Source organism: Thamnophis elegans, chromosome 11 (genome assembly GCF_009769535.1).
Source record: "Thamnophis elegans isolate rThaEle1 chromosome 11, rThaEle1.pri, whole genome shotgun sequence".
Classification (NCBI taxonomy): Eukaryota; Metazoa; Chordata; class Lepidosauria; order Squamata; family Colubridae; genus Thamnophis; species Thamnophis elegans.
This window is the reverse complement of record NC_045551.1, coordinates 24,170,214-24,193,316: the sequence shown is the minus strand read 5'-3', so window position 1 is coordinate 24,193,316 and position 23,103 is coordinate 24,170,214. Positions and strand designations below refer to the sequence as shown.

Below are 23,103 nucleotides of genomic sequence, written 5' to 3'. Positions count from 1 at the left end.
CAGTGTATGGCTCTTTCTGGCACTGTTTACAAAACAGATACCTTTTACTATTTTTATTGATATACTATAACATAACAAAATCTCATTTTTAAACTTAAAACCAGTTGTACATTGCCTATCCCTAGCACTGCATATGTGGCTGCTTTGTGTATCTTTTCAATGATATGTATCCAAATCAATACCATCAGAAATTGATCATCATTTAATCTTAGTGATACTTTTATCTAATACATAACATTAGATCTATCTTAGTTGTTTCATTCTAAGTTGACGGTTTTCGAAGACCAAAAGGAAAAATACAAAATACATATTCCTAACTGTGACAGAGGTGAATAATTAGTATTTAAGAAAATAGTTATCAATAATATTGACTGCTGGTTGATTCAGACACCAACTTTATACATTGAAGTATAATTTAATACGCTCCAAATTGAAGCGGTATTTTGTGGCATGAAAAGTGACTGCTAAGAAAGCACCATAAGAACAAAATTGAAGAATAAGTATTGTATACTTCTTTCAAATAATTCCAAATAACTCTATTATAAAATAAAATTATTGGCGACCTTTGTGACACAGCTGTTCATGTGCAAAAAGAAGTTTTTGTTATGAGGTGCTGAGATGTAAATACCAAATTGGGGGTTCCTATTAGAAGATTTTTTTATATATAAATAATTTATAAGTTTTCCGAAGGAGACTAGATACAAAAACAATCTGAAAAATTATTAAAGCCATATCTTGCTTTTAATAGAAAACAAATAGTAATGTCCAAGATCTTCCTGTTTTGACTGTTGGATGAAAACAGGTAAAGATGTCTTTTTTGTATGAAATGTATTTCCCTTTTCCAATCAAAGTTCAGTAAAAGTATAGGTGAGGTCCATAGGACATTCATCATCCATCTTCATTCAGTATTGATCACGGCATCTGCTCAATAAAATCTAAATGATCCGGGATTGGAAGGCCTGTTATTATTGTCAAACATTTATTCCAGACTGTGAATGTTGGGCACACAGGCTGTGAAAATGTAATATCAAAAGTGTAAAGATGTAGAGAATTCAAGGCATCATAAAAGGCCAAAGAACCATTGTCGTAGTCTAGCAAAATGCCAACACGGCGAAGATGGGGTGCAGGGTCTATTGGAATTTCTTTGCTGTTATGTCTCACCACCCATGTATTGTTGCAGCGACAAAGAACCCAAGAAGCAGAATTCTTTCCAATCCATTCATGTTTTGGTACAGACTTATAAGAAACACCAATGGCATACCTACAAAAACAAAATTAAGAAAATATATAATTCATGCCATATATTTGCTGTATTTCTGAAGACATATGTCCTTTAAAAGTATCTTTTGCAGTTCAAAAAAAGTATTATTTCATTAATGTTCTTCCTTATATTGTGAGAGGCAATTCATGCAAATCTTATTGTCCCAAATTTCTCTGCTATAAAAAAGCCATGTTATGCAATTGTAACAGTCAAAATAAAGAAGGCTTAGCTTACATAGGTTAAAACAACTGTTCTGAACTATTACGGATAAAGATAAAGGTTTCCCCTATCCAGTCGTATATGACTCTAGGGGGCAGTGTTCATCTCAGTTTCTTAGTCAAGGGAGCTAGCATTATCTGAAGACACTTCTTGTATTCATGTGGCCAGCATGGCTATATGTAGAGGTGCACAGAATGCTGTTACCTTCCTGTTGTGGCCCAGCAGGATCCGGTTGAGCTGCTGATGGACTCGGATAGCGAGGAACCATATGAGTCTGCCATGGAAGATGTGGAGGACTCTGGGCAGGGTTCAGACTCAGAGCAGGGACCAGAGAGGCTGGTTGGCCACCAGGAGGCGCCTGAGGCTTGGAGCAGTAGGGAGGATCAAAGGCAGTTTGTCCCTGATGCTAGATTGAGAAGGGCTGAGAAACGGAAGCAGCAACTCCGTAGGCAGACTCACAGAAGATGATTAAGAACAGGTGGTTGGTGATTGGCCCCTCCCAAGAGAGATTATAGGTGAGGCGTTGGTAGGGGACATTTGCAGGAAACAACCGTTGTAATTAGTAGTTAATAAAATCTATCCGTGTATTCTAGCCATGTCTGTTCGTTTGGATTATCTGTGTTGCTGCGTTTGAATTATCTGGGTTGCTGCACAACTACTGTATTGAAAGTGAGTTGCCTGGGCCCTCAGCCAAAGGATTCGTTATCTCAGTAATTGCACAGTGTCAAACAGCCAAGCCTGTGTTCTGGTGTATTCACAGGCCGGGGGGTCAGAACACCTTCCCATCGAAGTGGTACCTATTTATCTCCTCACATTTGTATGCTTTCAAAATTGGCAGGAACTGGGGCAAGTAACAGGAACTCACTCCATTGTGTGGTGTTTGGGTCTCAAGCCCGGGTTGTCAGCTTTCCAATTGACAAGCTCAGCATCTTTACCTGTTGAGCCATCTTGCCCCCCTATTCTGAACTATTTTAAAAATTACTAGTAGAATATCTATTCTCTAATTTATTTCTTCATTCTTCTACGTTCTGATATGGAATAGAATGGATTTATAAAAGGCTATGAATTCCAATCTGGAAATGTTTCTGCCTAGAAGCTATGATTCCAGATTCTAGAAATATTATAAACCGGTCTCATCCAGTCTGATTTAAGCTGTTAATATAATCTGAACTGCCGCTGCCTTTGCAATAAACTTCTGTTTACTACTGCAGAAACCAACAACAAAACCCCAGATTAAAGCTGCATTATAATATTTTGTCAGTTTCTTTTCATTAGTTAAAGGGAACAAATCTGAAATGTTATTCATCATTTAGGGAAAGAAAGTATGCGTTCTTGCATGGGTTGACCCACCTACCATGTACTTCCACTGATAACCACCTCCCAGTAATGACGTCCACTGTCAATATACACATTGCCAGCTACCCCATAGCTGCCTTGGCTGGTAAAACGCTCAGGAGTGTGGCTCTTCTTAGAAGAGGTTTCATCTCGCTCCACAGTCAAGTTATCGTGAGACACTTTTAGCTTTCTATGAGCAGATTTGGGATCCAGTTTGAATGGCTGACCTAGAATATGGATAAAACAAGAGTTTTAAATTAAAGCTGTTTCAGCATGCATGAAAAAGGTATTTAATTTCTGTTGATGAAGTCCCTAATATGCTATTTGATTATTTTCCCATCAGACCCCTCCCACTTCCAAATTATTTTAATTTATTCAATGGTCTTGCCCTTGCCTTGTTTTCTCAGCAATTGCTATTTTGACCTTTGTAAGTTTAAACCTTGAATGTGCTTAGATAAGCAGTATATAAAAATAAATAAAAGTTAGCATGGAATGGAAACTTTTAGAAAGCAAAAGTAAATAGTATTCCTTTTGTATCCCTCCCTAAATTGTTCATGGTGCTTCAGAGTTTAGGTGCTTCCACAGATATTAATAGCAAGTTGTCAGGCTGAAAGATTTTAGCAAACACCTGCTGAATGTAATAAGAATTGTACAGGAAAACACTAAAATGGGAGGGAGTACACGATCTCTGTACTTTTCAAGTGTCTAACTGAGTCAGATCAAGATGAGACAAAAAGCGAATGCATTTAGATTAGATGTAAAACTACTCACTATTTGTCTTCAGCTTTCCAGGTTCACTGTTGCGGCTGCCAGCCTGATTAATGGCCTTAACAACAAAGATGTACTTGGTGCCACTCTGCAGGCCATGCACCGTGTAATGGTTTTGTTTGATATTTGGAACAATCATCCAGCTGTCGGCTGAATTACACAGACCTGCAAATCAAAATCATTAATTGTTTTATGAAGCATGCATTCATTACACCTGAAACAAGGTGGCGAAGCTGAAGCTCTTCAAGAATTCAAAGGAGCAGAAGTCCTTTGCTGCTTTGAATGATTAAGCATCTGGCCAATCAACATAAGTTTTCCACTGATTTTGAGATGAGATCCACACTCCATCTCCAGAATAAAAAAACCCTGAAATAAAAGAACCAATCTGAATTGGGGGCATCCACATGCTACTATTCTAAAGAGATGACAACTAGGCTGGAATTTATATTTGTTATATAAAAGGCTCCTATAAGATATAAGTGAAGGAGGGAGGGAGGATGGACTATGGGATGGACCTAAAAAAAAGTTAGGAATTTCAAAAAGTGGTATAAACATACAGTTTTTGTAACTTAATCAGATAAGTTGTCTTAAGCATTTTGGGAAAATGGTTTCAGTCCTACCATCTGTTTTTCAGTTAACTAAAACTCTTATGGGAAAGTTAACAACTTCCAAATTATCTTTAACAGTATAATACAGGGATATTGCAGTGTTTCCATTTCTTTTGTAAGGTATTACCATCTATAGGATATTGGTCTGTGAAACTGTGATGACAATGAGATAAGACAACATTTGGAATTGATCAATCTGGTTTGATCATAAAAATGAATTCATGTTTCTGATTTTAAAAAGAAATGCATTAAAGTAAATTATCATATATGGTACAGTGTAAATTTTAAGTAGTCTCTAAGTACAAATCAAAGATAAGTACACTGGCTGTAATGAGATATATTAGGCAGAATTCTGAGAACCTGAGAGGTCAGTCTGGAAATAATCCTTTTTCTTCAAAATTTTCTTGTTGATAAAGTTCCAGAAATAAGTTGGTGGGTGGGAGAAGATCATTAGCAAATCCTTGTAATATTTAATGATATAATATGCAATATTTAATTATAAAAAATATCAGTGTAAGTGGCAATTAGTAATACTAATGCATTTTAATTATTTAAAACACAATACACACGTATATATATACGTATGTATGTATGCATGCATGCATGCATGCATGTATGTATATAGATAGATAATCTTTAAGAATGCACAGTTGTTAAACTCTTTACTAAGTTTATGATACTTTTCTTTCCTAAATGGTTGAAAATAAAAATATTTTTTTCCTCTATATGTATTTATTTAATTTGAATTTGTCATGTTGTTTAATTATATACATTTATATATAAATGTTTTCTTAACATTTTAACTTACTGTAAGTTAAAATGGGGATACTAGTGGGGATCAGAAAAGTGGGACTTGGTTCATACATTGGTTATGCTGACTTGTGATTAATGCTTCTGTTATTGCCCTAGTCATTGTTTCTGTGTGTGTTGTGGGCTGGTGGTTTCCTGTTTTTTTAGTCTTTTATATTTTCTTTTAATGCTGTTAGCTATCCAGAGTCATGAATGAGATGAATGGCCATATATACTGAAATAAAGAATAATAAAACTGTCTATATTGTAGCAAAGTATCCGGAAGATGATCCACTATAAACAAATGTGTATCTGGCCAACAGACAAATTGGAGTTTGATGGATGCCCTCAAGTTTTCTGTAGAATTCACGCACATATTCATGTTTAGAAGCATATTAATTATTAATCAAATAATATTAAGCATTAATGAAATGAGCTCTAATTAAAGATTACTGTACAATTAACTATAGAATTTTCCATTCCTAATTGGTGGGGAGGCAGAGCTCAATATGTAGAATGGATTCTTTCCCTTTCCTTACATAGTCCAAGGAAAATGGCTGGGTTAGTGTATAATTATAGCATCCCATTTTTGGCTATAATTTCTTGGTAATGAATTCATCAATCCATGTAATTAGATTTTTGAAGAGTCACTGGCACAAATATGTAATAGGTTGGCCATATATGATGTGTTTGCATTAAATAAGCATAATGATAATATGAGTACAGGAAAATCACTGTGACTGAGTGAGCTTTAAATCTGTGCTTAATTAGGGAGACAGAGTAGTAATTCAAATACAACTGCCAGATGAATTCAGAGAGACTAGAAAGCTTTCTACTAAGATTCCAGATTTCAGTACTTTTGACAAATTGTAAAATATTGTTTTCTTAAATGTATTTCAGGCTCTTATAGCCAGATGAGCACATAGTTGCAAAGGGAGAATTATCTGAATTTATCTATAAATACCTGTTCTGACCCCCCTCTTCGCTTGTTCACAAATGACAGCCAGACAGAACTTCAAAGGAAATATCTTTATCAGTCCCGGCTCAAGCTGGCTGCGAGCCCAAAATAAACATAAAGTCTCTTGCAAAAAGTTACACAGCAAATGCAAAAACAAAACTCTTACAGCAAACCAGGTTTACAGAAAGCAATCACTTATCCAAGTGCCTCTTTGAATCATGAACACTAACTCGAACAGGAATGGAACTGAACTCATGAACAAACAAACGACAAACGTTGACTTCTGCAACTAAGGCGTGGCACCATCAATCTTTTATCTGCAAGAGAAGACCCTAACGAGCAACAGCTGCTCATTATCCTGCATCCCGAAACAACTCACAGGTTTCTGCTGAGTCACAACAAATACCTATAAAGAATCAATCGCCCTCTTAAAGTAAAGAAAAAAACACTTTTCTAAAAACAGACCTAATACATCCAAGTAATCAATACATTCAATTACATAGACTCCCTTTCAAATTTGTTATTCTGTTATAGATATGACACTTACATAACAAGGGGGAAAATCCACACTGGAAGACTTTTAGAGGGAAGTTCATAAAGAATTGGATAATAAATGGAAAGGAAAGGGGCAAGGAATGTTACTAGTTGTGTTCATTACACAAAGTCATTACACATTACACAAAGGACTAGGGTGATAGCAGTGTACCAATATCTAAGGAGTTGCCACAAAACACATGAAGGCAGGGCAAGAAGCTATGGATGAAAATTAATACATTCAACTTTTTTTACAAAAAAATAATATTTTAAATTACTAATTGACCTATGGATAATGAATATTGAACTAATATGAGAATTTGGAGGAAAAGTAAGAAGCAAATTCTAGGACACTTGAACAGTCTAAATCGTAGATGTGGTCAGGTGTTAACCAAAACATTGTTTCTAAAGAATAAATATGTAATCATTGCATATCAAATAACAGCTATTATTTCTCTACTAATGCATTGGATGACATTCATGAGCTTTTCAATTTCTTTTGCAATGATCATGACCCTCAATTTATGACCAAATATTCACTTTCAACTTCTTGCTTACTTATACCATGCCAAATATTAATTGTCAAAACAAGTAAAGAATATTGTGCACATATACTAAAAAGAAAAGTTTACAAAACTGTAGAGGTAGTCCTGTACAGATAAACACAATTGAGCCCAAAATTTCTGCTGCTAAGTGAGAAATTTGTTAAGTGTGTTTTGCTCCATTGTATGACTTTTTATGACAGTTGTTAAGTGAATCATTGTGTTTGTTAACTTAGTAACATGGTTATTAAGTGAATCTGGATTCCCCGTTGACTTTGCTATCAGAAGATCTCAAAAGCTGATCATCTGATCACAGGACACTGCAACCGTCATAGATATGAACCAGTTGCCAAGCATCTGAATTTTGATCATGTGACCATGGGGATGTTGCAAAGGTCGTAAGAGTGAAAAACGACATGTCACAGTTTTCTGTGCTGTTGTAACTTTGAACGGTCACTAAATGAGCTGTTGTAAGTTGAGAACTACCTATATTTAAAACTGTATAAAATATACACACTACTTCAGTTTAAATGGCATCTCCATAACGACCTCACTGATTTTTAAAAAAATAATATATAGGATATACAGTATAGCTACTCAGTATTGCCTGGATGGACAAGCCAGATATAAACACAATTAATCATAGTTAGTTCAATAAAATGTTATTTTTATTTCTGTAAGCTATAATAGAAAACAGCAGAACAAGCATCATTAGAACAGTCTGATTCTCGAAACAATTCAGTATGAAAATATTCTACTTAAAAGTATCTAACATTATGTCCCCCAAGTGTTTTAAAGCATCATTTGCACAGTCATTTAGGAATGACACCCAAAACCTCAAGAGATCACTAAGTTGCCTGCCCAAAAAAGAAAGGGAAGTTGGCACCAAATGTTCACACACTAATGCAACTATACACAACAGAAGCTACTTGTCACACCACACTTTGCACATTTTACATTGTGATAAGATACGTAAAATGACCAGCCTATTTCAATCACATCATTCAATAAATATTTGCCACCCTCACAGTCCATTAAGGCAAAATATTTCATGCTGATTTATTATGAAACTTTACTTCATTAAGACTGGAAAAACATCCACAGCTCTTTTCCCCACAATAGAGGCTTTGTTTAAAGTCTCTCTTCAGAGTTTTGCAGCTGATGTATTGTCTTCACCACACAGTGTGTTTTCTATCAGCATAATGCTAGGCAGAAAAGTGGGTCAAACAGAGTGAAGCCCAGTTTACTAGCAATTAGCTTTTCCTGCCTGCTAGTAATTAATCTAAGAAAGTTGAATACTTTCACAGCATTTTCACTTTATTGTCTTGCTCTAATTGCTTTTTAAGACTCTCAACTTTACAGCCAGGCTTGCTACAAAATATACGTTTCCAAGAGCTCTATCATCAGCCTGTTTTTGCCCACTTTCATTGGACATTTTCATATAGATGATGTAGCTTAAGTGATATCTAGAAGATTCAGGAAACATTCAAGTTTCAATGTTAAGTGTTAGGAAACATGTTTCATCATTATTTAATATGAAATTAATCACTAGTCTTTATTATTAAACCATTCAATAAGACTTTGGGGTGACCAAGTTAATACAATCCTTTTCCATCAGCAAATAATGTGCTTGTTATATATTCGGAAATATACTGATTTGAAATATAGTAGGCCATAGATTGAAAGTTAGGTTAGGTTAAAACTTGATGGTTAACTCAGGGGGTGGGTTGCTGCCAGCATTACTGCTGGTTTGGTGCGCTCTGTGCACATTTGCACAAAAATAGGTCTGCGCATGTGCAAAACATTAAAAAAAGAAATAAAATAATGTGTGCAAAGAAAATTGTTCTGCGCATGCGCAGAACTGAAAATCAAGATGGCACTGCCATATGAGAACTGGTTTGGAGGCGTGGCAGGCCTGGTTCGCTGCTGGTTCCTGTGACTCAGGTCACCAAACCACTACCGGTTCAGCCGAACCAGTAGGAAACAACCTCTGGCTTAACCTAAACCAAACCAGGGTAAATAAAAAATATTTAAAAATTGTATTTTTAAAACAGTTTAATGCAACCATTAAATGCTAAGCAATGTGAAAGATGATGGGTTTAAGCTTGGGACAGATTTCTGCTTAGCTACTGAATACTAATTCCATTTTTCTTGGAAACATGGAAATTGTCTACTCATAGGTAAAGCTACCCCCAGAAATGCCAGCAAGGAGATAACATCAAGACCAAACGTGGTTGCTGCTATTGCAGACACAAGAATTCCTTGAAAGCTAAATCTTAATTTCACTAATCAGAAATCCTCCTATCACAGATATTTGAATTAATATGAGTTAATGGAAGAGAAGCACCAAAGCATGTTGTAACCAGTTGATATACTTCTTTTTTTTCTCATGATAGACACCTGTGTTTTGTTTTGTTTTCCTGCCTTGTCTCTTGTCGTTTTTGTCTTTTTTTGTATTATTTTTATTTTTTATTTTTTATTTTAATTTTTATTTTTTATCTGTCCTTTCTTTTTTTTTTTTTTTCCTCTCCCACCGGTGTGGGCAGGGATTGTTCAAGATTATTACTTTCATCAATATTTCTAAATAATAATTACAGTTAAATGAAAATGGATATATAATAATGCTTTAGTTAATATGAGTTATATTGGATGACTGTGGAGGAGATGTACCAAAACTTATCTGTAATTGATTGATACATTTTCTACAGATGTAAAGAAAGATGTGTACCTGTTTTAAACTAAAATTAAAAAACATTTATTAAAAAAAAGAAAGAAAAGAAATCCTCCTATCACATTGGGAACAGTTGATTTAGGTTAATATTGGGCTTCGGGGGGTGGAGCCTGCCGCCGTCGGGAGCTCAACGGAGCTCCTCTCAGGGTTCTGGTCTGTATATCTTATAAGATCTATAGATATCTCCCCTTTCTGGCAGAAAGGGGCAGGGAGAAGGTCAGTCGTTAGGATCTCTTTGTAATTCATAGCCTTTTTTTGCTGTGAATGGAGAAGAGGTTCAACATTAGCTGAGCTTTTACTCCAGCCAGTTCTCCGCAGCTGCCTTTTTTGCAGCCCTAGGCAGATTGCCCCCCCCCCCCAGGACAAAGCTAAGCTATTTAAAAATTAATCCGGGCGGGGACCATTCCTGAGGAATTTTTTTTTATTACTATCTAAAATACCAGCTTCAACTTTGCAAAAGGCTCCCTTTTCTAGCTGCGTCACAAGATGGCGATCTTATAGCTTTTGTGTTTGATGTGACGTACTTAGTCAGCCCTACTCTCCTGAAGGCTTCTCCGTATTAACTGTTAAAAGATTAACTGAGGGGAGCAGAGACTTTGATTCTTGGCTAGCCTGATTGCTTGTCTTTTATTTTTATTCTGGAATGGCTCCCAAATCTAAGCAGAAGCGCTTCCTTAATAACATATCTCAAAAAACTGCTATGAAGCCGCTACCCTTGCCTCCTACGTCCTCCACTGGAGATTTGTTAACACAAGAATTTCTTCTCAAAACGCTTAATAACTTCAGACAGGAAATTAATCAACTGATATCGGATTTATATGATCAATTTGATGCTAAAATTGCTCAAGCAAAGGAGGATATGATCGGAGTAATGACAGTCATGACAGATTATATTGCTGAAACGGAGGATAAATTGGAACTTTTGGAAGAAACTAACTTTAATTTGACATCCAAAATTCAAACGTTACAACAGGAAATTGAAAATGCTCAAAAACAACTTGTCATGATAAATTATAATAAGACTGCCTTCGCAATAAGAGTTAGAGGACTGCGTGAAAACGAACAGGAGAATTTGAAACAGATCTTCTTTGAGGCTCTTAGCCGCTCGGTGGGAAGTCCGGGACTTAACTTTGATTGGCAGATTCAAAAAATTTACCGCCAGAATTCGTGGGTAGCAAAACAGCGACAGCTTCCGAGGGACATAATTATATACTTTACCACAAGGGAATCCAGAAATGTGATAATACAGAAGCTTTACAACAAGAGGTTGAGAATTGATGGACAGGACTTGATTGTTTTTAAAGAGATACCATCTCAAATATTAAGAGCAAGGAGAGATTACATTTTCTTAACTGAAGAACTCAGAAATTCTCAGATTCCATACAAATGGGAAGTCCCAGCTGGCATTACAGTTACATTTGGCAATCAAAAACACCGCATTAATTCTGTCTGTGAAGCCCGAGAATTTTATTACAAGACCCTGAAGGCGGGACTTCCTGAGTCATCCGGACCTGGAGAGAGACAAGGAGAAGGAGAAGACAAGCAGCGAGACACGTGGCTACAAGGCAGAGGGTGTTGCTTTCCTCTTCCGGAAGGGCAGAAGAGTAAAGAATAAAGACTTAGCGATGTTCTTAAAACTTTATGATTTCTGCCTGGGATAAAATGGAAAAGTTGTATATCGACGATGAGACATGGAGACTGAAAGAAGTGTTGCTGATTGTGGACACATATTGTATATAAGATTTGTTTGAACTCTAACTCAAATTGCGCATGAATTATTTTCCTAGGCGAGGAGAGCGGAGATCGCGATCTTTTTGAGTTGTGGTCTGGGACGAACGGAGTTGGGAGGCGCGTGGGAGAGGGAAGGGTAGCGAAAGCTTAACTAGACTACTTGGGGCTAGAATGCAAGCTGATGTTTGTATCAGTTGCTATTTCAATATAAGGTTAAGAAAGATTAGTCAGAGAGTCTCCAGGAAGGTGGAGTAAATATGTGAGGAGCAATGGACGCGGATAAAATATATATGTGGATATGGATAAAGGCAGGGTGGAAGGTAAAAAAAATTTACATGTGGATCTGGGTAAGGATAGAATGGGAGGTGTTGGAAATGAAAAATCAAAGAAGTACTTGAGTTTAATGGTTTTATAGAAAGGTTTGGATATTCGGATAAAAAAGAGATAAATTAAAGGTCTGAATAGATAGATAAAGCAATGAGACTTTTAGTTGGGGAATCCTAATTGATTAACTTACCTGGCTCTAACACAGTTTGAAACCCTGCAAGTAGTAAAATAACCGAAATTTGGAATGAGCTACATTGTTTAAGATTTACAGATGATGGGAAGCTGTGTTAATGTAGTGGGTTTATTGATCTTTCTTGTTTTTCTTTTTTTTTTTCTGTGTGTGTTTTTTTCTTTTCTATTTTTTACTATTCCCTTTTTTTTTTTGTTTTTCTTTTTTTTTTTAACTTTAAAGTTAGCTGGCTTTATTATACTCAAGTGCTTGTTAAAGAACTATGCCGGGTATGGGACCTGGGAAGCCGTAAGGGGGTTAGGGAGGGGGATTATAGGGGGGAGGGGGGAGGGTGGAATTACAGTTTCAATTCTTAGAACAATAAGAATTCACTTGTATACTGCGGCTCGTTTTCTTTTTTTTCTTTTTCTCTTTTATTTTCTAAAAAATAAACTGAATAGATTAATTGTAGGGATACACCAAAGTGAGGAGAAGAGGGAAAGAAGAGGGAGAAGTAAAGAGGGAGCGAGAGGGGAATGTAAGGAGGGTGAGATGGAGGGGGGGGGAGATGTCTGAGGGGGAAGGGAAGTAGAAGAGGGGAATTCTGGAGGGGAGAAATGAAAGTTGGAGGGGGAGAAGAAAGGGTGTATGGGGGATTGAAGTATCATGTTGGGTTTTTTTTTTTTTATGGTGGATTTTCTCCCTTTTTTTTGTTTTTTGTTACGCACAGTATATAAGTGATTGTATAAAATGAAAATGAAAATAAAATAAATAAAATGTTCAAAAGGATTTAGGTTAATATTAAGTAAACTAGATACTGGATCTAGAATCCACTTCATAATGTTTCAACAGAATGTACTTGGTTAATAAGCGAAGAGCCAGTCTGATCATTTCATCAAATATAAGAAAAGTATTCTCAATTTACAAAGAACATATATTTCAGCATTGACATTACTTAGTAGCATTCACCACTATAATACACAGATTTTTTAAAATATCCTTTCAAAATGAATGATATAAAGTTCACAAACAGAAATAAAACAAGTAAAGAATACTAAAAAAATTCTTCAGTCACAGTTCTAACTCCTACGATAACACATTCAAGATATACATTGTCGAATTAAGAGATGCAAGAAAAAAGTTATTGCATCTCTTTATTCCATCTATAGTTGGAAGAACAAAACAAAAGTGACAAAAATATCTACATCAGGAAGCAGACATGCACCATTTAAAAAAAATCTATGAAGTATCACTTAAGAAATTTGATATTAATCAAGAATTTGAATCAGATTTCTCTAATTATTTTTATTTACTGTAAAAAAGTTAATCAATCTAAACAAAGACAAAATGCCTGTTTATATAATTTAAATATTCAATAAAAATAAAATAAATCTGCTACCTTTACCATAAGCATGTAAGATGTCTGATAGTAAAATAGAAACAATTAACATATGATCTTATCATATACAAATAAATGTAAAAACCCACAACCAAGTGAGTAAAGTAATCTACAAAAAGTATCACAAATAAAATAAAAAAGACAACAGTCCCAGTGCATTCATTTATTGTATTTATAGTACACCTTTTCTAGCAGGAGACCAAGGGATAGTGTTAACTATTTCCCCCCACAACTTTGGGAGGCAGTTGGGCTGAGAAAGACTGATTGGCTCAAAAGTCATTAAAGTAAGTTTATACGAAATATGATATGATGACATGATATATTAATCTAAATGAGTGAAGATCAACATCAAAAATAAAGTTTTAAATCTTCAAAATTAAGTAACATTCTCTCACAACTAAAGAACATGGTGGAAAAAAACATTAAACAGTTTAGAATATGGAAAGTGTAACTTTCTAGGTGAATGAATGGATAATGGTATTTAGTTGTTGAGTAACAAGTTTAAATTGATTCATGACAAAATAAATAAAGACTTCATGGAAAGACATTTATTATGAACAAAAGATCAAACTGAAACAACTTCCCCAGAGGATTTCTGTTGCTAAATTTATCTGATGTATTAATACACTGATAGAAATATTTTCACAATCCTGTATACATTGACAGCAATGTATAGCAACTTGATGTGACTGCATAAATACTTCAGCTTACTTTTCAAAAGTTTGAATTTATGATACTGTCTTTTTGAATATGTTCCAGAAAAGCCAATCATTCTGCTGCTCATTTAAGTTAAGAAAAATGAAGAACTGAACCAAGTTTTATGATTTTTGCAAAATAAAAGTGAATAAGTAGCTATAAAACATTCCCTTTGCACACAATTGCTTCACAAATGTAATGAAAATGATACATAAGTTCTTCACAACTCTGTTGTTTTTGCTGCCTCTTTCTTACTTTTCTATGAATTGTAATGTGATATACCAATTTCTTGCACTATTATGCCTATAGTGAAAAGTTGTGGGCCTTCAGAAGTTTGGGATTCCTTTTTGTACTCCTTGTAGTAAAATTAGGGGAAGTAGGGAAATTTCTCTCTCTTTTAAAATCAAATTAACATGACACTAACTGTAATGAACTCATACCATGTCTGTTGCAAAATAACTATTATAATAAATTTGTATATCAATTATACTGTTAAAGGCTGTTTAATTATAATTTTATCTTGTTAAAGCATGAGCCGCACTGATGGTGCAGTGGTTAGAATGTAGTACTGCAGGCTACTTCTACTGACTGCCAGCTGCCTGCAATTTGGTAGATCGAATCTCACCAGACTCAAGGTTGACTCAGCCTTCCATCTTTCCAAGGTAGGTAAAATGAGGACCCAGATTGTTGGGGGAATATGCTGACTCTGTAAACCATTTAGATAGAGCTGTAAAAGCATTTTGAAGCAGTACATAAGTCTAAGTGCTATTGCTATTATACCTTTAGCCTCTGAGTTGTGCTTCCATTTAAATCACTTTTTGTGAAAATTCTGAAAGCTTCTTATACATCTCTTAGATAATAGAATGTTTTGTTGCTCAAATTCAATGCTTCATTTTTATATTCTAAAAACGAGATTCCTTAGATTCTAAATGAAAATGTAAAGTACATTTCTCTATCTTTATTTTGCTTTAATTGTTTTATGTGTTGGAAAATGATTTAGTGGAAGTCAAAATTAATCTGGATGCAAAATGTTTTGTACTTACTAACTACATTAGCTTGTCCAGTGAAGATAGTATACTGTAGCTCATAGGAGACCACACTGAATTCATCATCTGAAGTCCAGTGAACTGTGATTGTATCATAAGAAGCTGTGCAAAGCTCTTCTCTAATTGTTGGTGGATTTGGAGCTGAAAAAGGTTTAAATGAGTGGTTACAGTTCTCAGATATATAGTTCTCAGACCCATTTATCACAAAAAGATGAAAACAAGAAAAAACATGTTGGATATCATTACATGAACTTATGAAAGAATATTACCAAAAAGATCCTTTATATAATTCATCAACGCAGAGACAAAATTGTAGTAACAGTTTGAGAAGAATACTCATATTGAATGCCTTCAGCTTGTGCAATAAAACACAAATTTATTTTGGACAGTGAGAAAATACCACAACGATGTTAGTTAATGCTGGCTGAATAGTGAGATCCCAGATTTCAGAACTATTTTCTCATGAGGTCAAAACAGACTGCAGAATATGATGCAATCACTGATTGATTTTTATAAATCCTATTAAATCAAAATATCTTCTAAGCATCTTTGTGTTGTATGAATCTATATGAACATAGCTAAATTGATATTATATACAAATCTGGAAACTGGGAAGGAATGTGTGTTTGCATCCCATCTACACATTTTCAAAAAACAGTAAAAGTATTGCAAGATTATTCATTAAAATGCTATTTTCCCTAAATCACAATAACCTCATATTTATCCAATGAATGTTATCACATGCATTCTTCTCTATGTTAAAATAGGTACACATGTTCCTACATATATTTCAATTCTTACCAGTCAGATAATCAAGGCATTCAAGCAGTTTCTTTTCTCTAGTAAAATCCAGAGCAAATGTATCAAAAGTGTCATTAAGATTAATTTCGGGAATTAAAACCTGGGAAGATGCAGTTGCCATGGCAACCCTACAAGATAAAAAACATGGGTTTAGTTCTGAAAATTATTTTACATGGTGAGGATACATAAGGCAAATACTTGTAAAATAAATTAACATGTATTTAATGTAATTTTCATATCCCTGATCAGCAACATGTCAACTAGAATGTAGAAAGCTACCTAATACCATGAGGTACTGCCTGTTTGTTTGTAGCTGCTGGGAATTAAATTTGTGATCTTTATAATGGAATCCATGAACAATGTTACTTTACCATAATTTCTCCTAAAAGTGACTGATATACTTAGGTATTACACATTTTCAGTATCTTTTGCTAATTTGCCATTCATGAAATGAGTTATGTTAAAAAGCTTCAAATGCTCCCAAGGAAAAGAATTATCATCTAAAATCTGAAATCTCAAGACTGAACTTCATTACAACTGATTGCATTTCAGTTAGTTAGTTAATGAACTAACTTCAATGATGAGTCAATATTTTGTTACTTAAGCAGATAAACTGAAAAGATCACAGGCAGGCAAAAAAAAAAAAAACCCAGTGAGAATGGACATGATTTCCAACTTTCTGTTGGCCTTCCCATTGGCTGGACTTGTGGGCAGCTGGCAGGGAGTGTCAAAAATCATGATCACATGATTGTAGGAATGTTGCAACTGCCACAATTTTGCAAATAAAACTGGCATGAACATTGGAAATTTCATATTCACAGGACTAATGAGCCCTGGAATTTTACACATTCTTCGGGTTAGCAGGTTTCAATTCAAAAGTCATTGTATAATGTACTGCCTGGGCTACCATTTGAGGGTACAAACGGACAAATCGATGAACATAATAAGAGTTTTAATAGCATAAAAATATGGAAAAATGCAAGAAAATGTGAATGAGTCCCTGTGGATTTTACTTCACTAGTTATTGCAATTATAGGGATTGGTGTTCATCTCCGTTTCAAGGCCATTGAGCGGGTGCTGTCCAAAGACATTTCTGTGGTCATGTGGCCAGCATGATGACACGGAGTGCTGTTACCTTCTCACTGAAGTGGTACCTATTTATCTACTTGCATTTGCTTGCTTTCAAACTGCTAGGTTGACAGAAGGTAGGGTGAGGATGGGAGTTAACCCCATTGCATGGAGCTTGGATCTGAAACCTGGCTTTCCAGCTGACAAGTCCAGGATCTTAACTGTTGAGCCACATTCTGCCATAATATGCAATTATATGGAAGTATTCTAACATTTTTCCAGAATAATGTTTCTTAATCTGTCTTTGACATTTTTCCTCTGTGTACCAGTTGTTGGATATGTTGATGTTTTATACCTGCATTATATACTCCTTTAAATGTCTGGTTTTTTGAGCACCACAAAGATTTGATTTCTCATTGAAACACCTGATTGTCATTATTATAAAGAAAATGGTTAGTTAGCAAGGTTATCTAATTCTCAAGACTCAGTTTATGGCATTACCTTTCAGTTATATTTTTAGCCGACTGCAAAAAGCGTGCATGATCATTCTCCTTCAAAGATTGCTCAGCCTGTGAGATGAGAGAGGTGGAGCGTTCAATGCACTGCTTGCAATTGGCTATCTGCTGGGCCAGTTTTCTCAGTCTCCCAACCTGGAGCAAAAAAAATATAATTGTTACTTCTTTGGACACAAAAATGGGCTTTAACATTTGACAATAGCTCAAGACCATAGCCATAACTCAAACTGAATACCAAAAGAAACAGCTCAATTGCTTTACTCTTCTATTTCAATAGGAGCCTAAGTTCTAAGAAAGTATTTATTATTATCCAGAGTGGGATAATCCAAAATAATCACAACTCCTTTTGTTTATTTTCCTTTTTAATAATAAGAAATCTCAATTGCCATTAGGCTCTACTGTGATTGCCAAAGTGCTTTAATTCTTGACCTGAGAACAAAAGGAATAATTTGACAATAAAATAAATCTTTATCCTTGGAAACGTCTTTTCCTGGAGGATTTTCCCCCCAGCTAAGTGTGGTATATTAACAAAAGTGGGTACAGTACTGCATAAACAGTATGGTACAAATGGGATGTTTTAATTCCAATTCACTTCTAATATTCATTACACTGCAATGCTAAACATGTTTATTTAACAGTAAATTCTATTGAGATAGTAGATTATTTTCATTGCAACCATGTTTCAGAAGAAGCTACTGAGGCAGTATTGAATTACATCTGAAATGGAAAAATAACAGAACCTAAAGACCAGTTCAATCTTTTCTAGTGCTCTCTTTCTTTAGCAACCTGACAAGAACCTACATTTTATTACATTCAAGACTGCAATTCTCCCAACAATAAAAATAACTTTCTTGTTATATCCTGCTTGGGAGATTTCCATTGAGACTCTGGGAATGGAATGACATATTAAATAAACCCTGTGTCTAATCCAGTGCAGCTATTCTTATACTTACAACAAAAATTGAGGCCAGAATTTCCAGTGCTAAGCAAGGCAGTTGATAAATGAGCCATTTTCACTTTTATGACCTTTTTGTTACAACTGTTAAATGAATCACTGCAGTTAAGTGAATTGTGTGGTTGTAAAGTGAATCTGAGTTAACGGATTCACTTGACATTGAATCTGTTGACTTCGTTTGTCAGAAGCCAGCTGGGAAGGTTGCAAATGGAAATCATATGGCTACAATCATCATAAATACATTCAATTGCAAATCTGAATTTGCATCACATGACTGTGGGGATGCTGCAATGGTTTTAAGGGTGAAGACTAGTTGTAAATCACTTTTTCCATGCCATTAAACTTTGAATTGTCGCTAAATAAATGATTATAAGTCAAGAACTACCTCAATTTATTTTCAACTCAAGCATCCTATATTGCTAACAAAAACAAGATCTATTTTCTGAATCATGTAAATTGAATCTTTGACATTCCTCACTAAAGAAACAAAATAACTCCTGAAGTTACCTGCAACTTGGTAAGGCTTGAGACTTTGGAAAAAGAGTCTATAAATCTAGCATATGGATACCTGGCCTTTATTTTGAATATACTTCAAGACAGTGTCGTGCCTTTTATTGACATTAGGCTGAGAAAGTGGACAACTTGTATAAAATGTTAATTCCAAGATATACCATTTCTACTGCTTAACTACATACTCATATCGTTAAAGCAGCTGGTAGAAATACCTGCTTAATTTGCTGAAAAATGCAAGACACATTGTCCTTATTTGGAAATGACACTCATGACCACTAACTGCTTTACATACCTTGTTTGGGAATGAATGTCTCGGGTTTGTTAAACTATTCTCCCACCACCCAAAAAGCATAAAGTACAGTAATGACCACATCTGTTAATAAAAAAAACACACCATCCTTTCCTTTAATGTAAACACAGTTTGGAATGGAACAGCATTTATGATTCTGTAAAAAGGGTATGAACTTTGGTAGTAGAATATGCATTCACCCTACAGTTAAGTAACCAAGGAGATTATACAGAAGGTTGTCAGGTGGACCTGAATCTTGTTAATAGTGTAAAGAAATTCAGGACTTGTCAAACAATAACCTAGAGAACTATGGTCCCAAAACAGCCCTTGCCTGCAGGGCTTTCTATTTTAAGTTATTTGGAGTATCTTGACAGCTAAGTGAACCATTTAACTTGCCCGTTTAACCTGCCTCTGACGTTATTACTTGTCAAAGCTTTTTTCACACAGGGCAAGTTTGTTTGATTTCTTCAAGCTACTTTAGCAGTAAAGGACTACAGTAGGTAGCTTGCATATGTTCTCTCCTCCCTCTCTCCCTCCCTCTTTCACACACATAAAGGATCATGCTGAAACTGATTTCAAAGTTAGCTAGGTAACCAAGTGGCTATCTGAGATTTACCTTGCACAGAGATTAAAATCAGAAATATGTGTAGTATAGTTATTAAGAATAAAATATTTCATTGAATTTCTACTTCTGTAAAATACTAAAGGCCTCAACTTCCTTCAATATGCTTCATGACCTTGGTTTGTTACAGAGCAAACTAAGAAAGTTAATTTGTGTGTCTTTAATAGATATAACCTATACTTTATAATATCTATGTACATGATTATAAGTTATTAATTCTTATTTTATAGTCAATTTGTGCCCTAGGAAATTTTTCAAACAAAGCATAAATATTTTAAAATATTATTATATAAACTATTCTGGTGAATAAAACAGAATTTCCCTTGCAAATATCATTTGTACAGTTATTATTTATAAAGTGTCATATAATGGAAAGATAAAATAACATAAGATGGTATCTTTCAACAGGCATTCAATAGATTTTAAATGAAGACTGAAATGTTACCTCCACTAGACCAATTACCTCCACTAGACCGATACGATCGCATAGATTAGGCCTCCTCCGAATTCCATCATCCAGCCAGTGTAGACTGGCAACTACCCGGAGGAGAGCCTTCTCGGTGGCTGCTCCGACCCTCTGGAACGAACTCCCCGTGGAGATTCGGACCCTCACCACCCTCCAGTCCTTCCGCGCTGCCCTAAAGATCTGGCTGTCCCGGCTGGCCTGGGGTTAAGATTCTGACCCCACTCGAATTGTGTGACTGTTGTGTTTCTTTTAATATGTTGTATTGTCCTTATGTTGGAAATTGTTTGTCCTCCCCCCCCCCCCTTTTTGAACTGTGAGCCACCCTGAGTCCCCCCAGGGAAAAGGGCGGCATACAAATAAAGGGAAAATGAAAAATGAAAAGTTTACTTAATAAATTCAGTCAATAGGCAAATAAATGAATCAGCTGTCACGGGGATTTCAAGATGTGCATTTTATAGAATACTTAAGTAAGGAATTAGAAATTTTGTAGAGCATAAACTTTTTAGTAAGATTCTGAATCTATTTCAGAATCTCAAAGATAAAATTCTTACTTTTCCCTCCTTGATTTTGGTTCCAATTATCTGACGTCTTTGCTGGATTATTTCTATAAGCAGGTCACATTCTTCCATCAGCTTGGATTCTTGTCGAGACGCATTCACCTAAAGAAGAGATCAAGCTATTACATTTTAAATATTACAATTTAAAAACATTCAAAACAAGATAAAGCTAACGAAGTTGCATCGTTTCACATCCATGTTTTTAAAATGTTCTTAAACTTGAATGCTTAAATTCTTGAAAACAATACATTTTCTCAGATAATATTGATACAAGTAACTATTATAATATATGTGTGATATCCAGTACTGAATGAATATAACTTTGATTCCATGCAATATAATTTTCTCATCCTTTGTTTCCTCTACATATCATTTCCTGTCTAATTTTCATTCGAATTAAGTTGGATTTGTTTTTTCAAATGGTGGCTATTTCATTCATTTCATTACTGAGATGACAAAAGAATAATATCAGTGTTATTTCCTTTTCTTGTTTTACTATTTATACTTATGTATTCCGTTCACACTGCATTGAATTTATTGTTATTTCTGCTAATATACCAACCCTTATTTCTATATAGCACAGTGAATTTTTAACAGCCATTTTCAATTTCTTTGACAAAAATTAATTGTTCACAAGGAGACCACATGCTAGCCACTACATTTTATTGGCTTTTACACATCTCAACTTTAATCACCTATTTCCCCATTTTTGTAAACAAAGATAAATAAATTCACATATATGGTCTAGTTTTTCCACCATTTAGATGTAAATGGTATGTTTGTGTGTTTGTATACATACAAACATGTTCTGAGCCCCCTCGTCCCACACCAACACACACTCCGAGCCAAAGATAAGTTACGGCATTTAATTAACAGACAGACAGGTCCTTGGCAGCAAACCGGCACAGACAAACTTGGGCAGCAATCCAGCACAGATAAGCCGTGGCAGCAATCCAGCCTGCCAAGCTCACAATAATGTTCTCTGGCATTAGTTCCTGTGTTGACTTCTGCAAAAGGGGCGTGTGCACAAGTATTCCTTTTATAGTCTGGAGAGGAGCCTAATTACCACCAGCTGAGTGAAATTACCTCCTGTAATTGTGTAATTGTTCCTTACGCCTATTAGCTCTCCGGTGCCGGGCATCTAGGAACAACTCCCTTGTCTCCTCCCCAACCAGCCTCTCTGCACCCTGCTCGGAGTCAGAACCCTGTCCAGGGTCCTCCACATCCTCCAAAGCCGACTCATAGGGCCCCTCGCTGTCGGAGTCTGGTGGCAGCTCCAACGGCTCCTGCTGGGCCACAACACTAACATAACTTTATAATTATATTTTATAATTTCTATAATATCTGTAATGGACTATGGGATGGGGTTACCAAGGGGAGGGGGTTGGGTCACATATTGATATCTATGATTATGCATGCTTTTGCCTCAGATCTTGCTTTGCCTTGCTGCTATCTACTTATGACCAGTAAAAGTAGTCTTAATTCTGAAAAATGGAGTTGAGTGGTTTCTTTCTTGGTTACTGAGGGAGGCCGCCATGACATTAAGCAAGATCTCAGTTTTGCGCTCATCCTGGAGCTAACACCTTCTGAGGGGAGTGCAACAAAATCCCAAACCCCTGAAGAATGTCCCACCAAGGCAGCGACCAGGAAGAAGACATGGGAGCGGCTGCATCCTCGTGCCATTTGGAAACGGAGCGAATGGCCGGACTGCACTTGGAAGAACGATCTGTTCACCCCAGATGGAGAAAAGTGAAACCGAATCTGACAACAAACGTCTGGTAAGTTCCCGATCGGGCCCCATGACTATCCCAGTTGAACTTAAAGTGCCCTCTACTGGAGCGCAAGAAAAAATTCTGGCCCTTTTAGATTTGGGTTGCACACTTTGCATCGTTAGCCCCAAAGTAGGGAAAAATTGGGCCTGAAACTGAAAACTTTAAAAGTACCAATTGCTTTTTGCCAGCTGGACGGCTCAATAGCTGGAGGGAGCCCTGCCCATTTTGTAACTGAACCAATAGACATGTGGATGGGAACTCACCAAGAGACAATAAGTTTTATTGTGGCTCCAGGGATGGACCGGCCTCTTATATTAGGTTTACCCTGGTTACGAAAATGGAACCACACATCAATTGGAGGAAAGGGTGATTGCGCATCCGATCTGCTACACTCCCTGAGGGAGAGGGGGGGGGGCTCCCAAATGAAATAAC

At 35.8% G+C, this 23,103-nt stretch overlaps 1 protein-coding gene across 3 annotated transcripts in view; it reads right to left on the bottom strand.

Moving 5' to 3' along the window:
• Positions 1-260: 260 nt before the first annotated feature.
• Positions 261-23,103, bottom strand: part of MID1 (midline 1) — a 111,990-nt gene continuing 89,147 nt past the window's right edge. For all 3 annotated transcript variants that reach the window (XM_032226393.1, XM_032226391.1, XM_032226392.1), the window contains exons 4-10: positions 20,894-21,001; positions 17,484-17,632; positions 15,915-16,042; positions 15,111-15,254; positions 3,587-3,748; positions 2,835-3,042; positions 261-1,261 (exon numbers count right to left, since the gene is read on the bottom strand). In XM_032226393.1, coding sequence (XP_032082284.1) covers positions 913-1,261; positions 2,835-3,042; positions 3,587-3,748; positions 15,111-15,254; positions 15,915-16,042; positions 17,484-17,632; positions 20,894-21,001 — 1,248 coding nt within the window. In that variant the 3' untranslated portion in view covers positions 261-912. The remainder of the gene's footprint in view (positions 1,262-2,834; positions 3,043-3,586; positions 3,749-15,110; positions 15,255-15,914; positions 16,043-17,483; positions 17,633-20,893; positions 21,002-23,103) is intronic.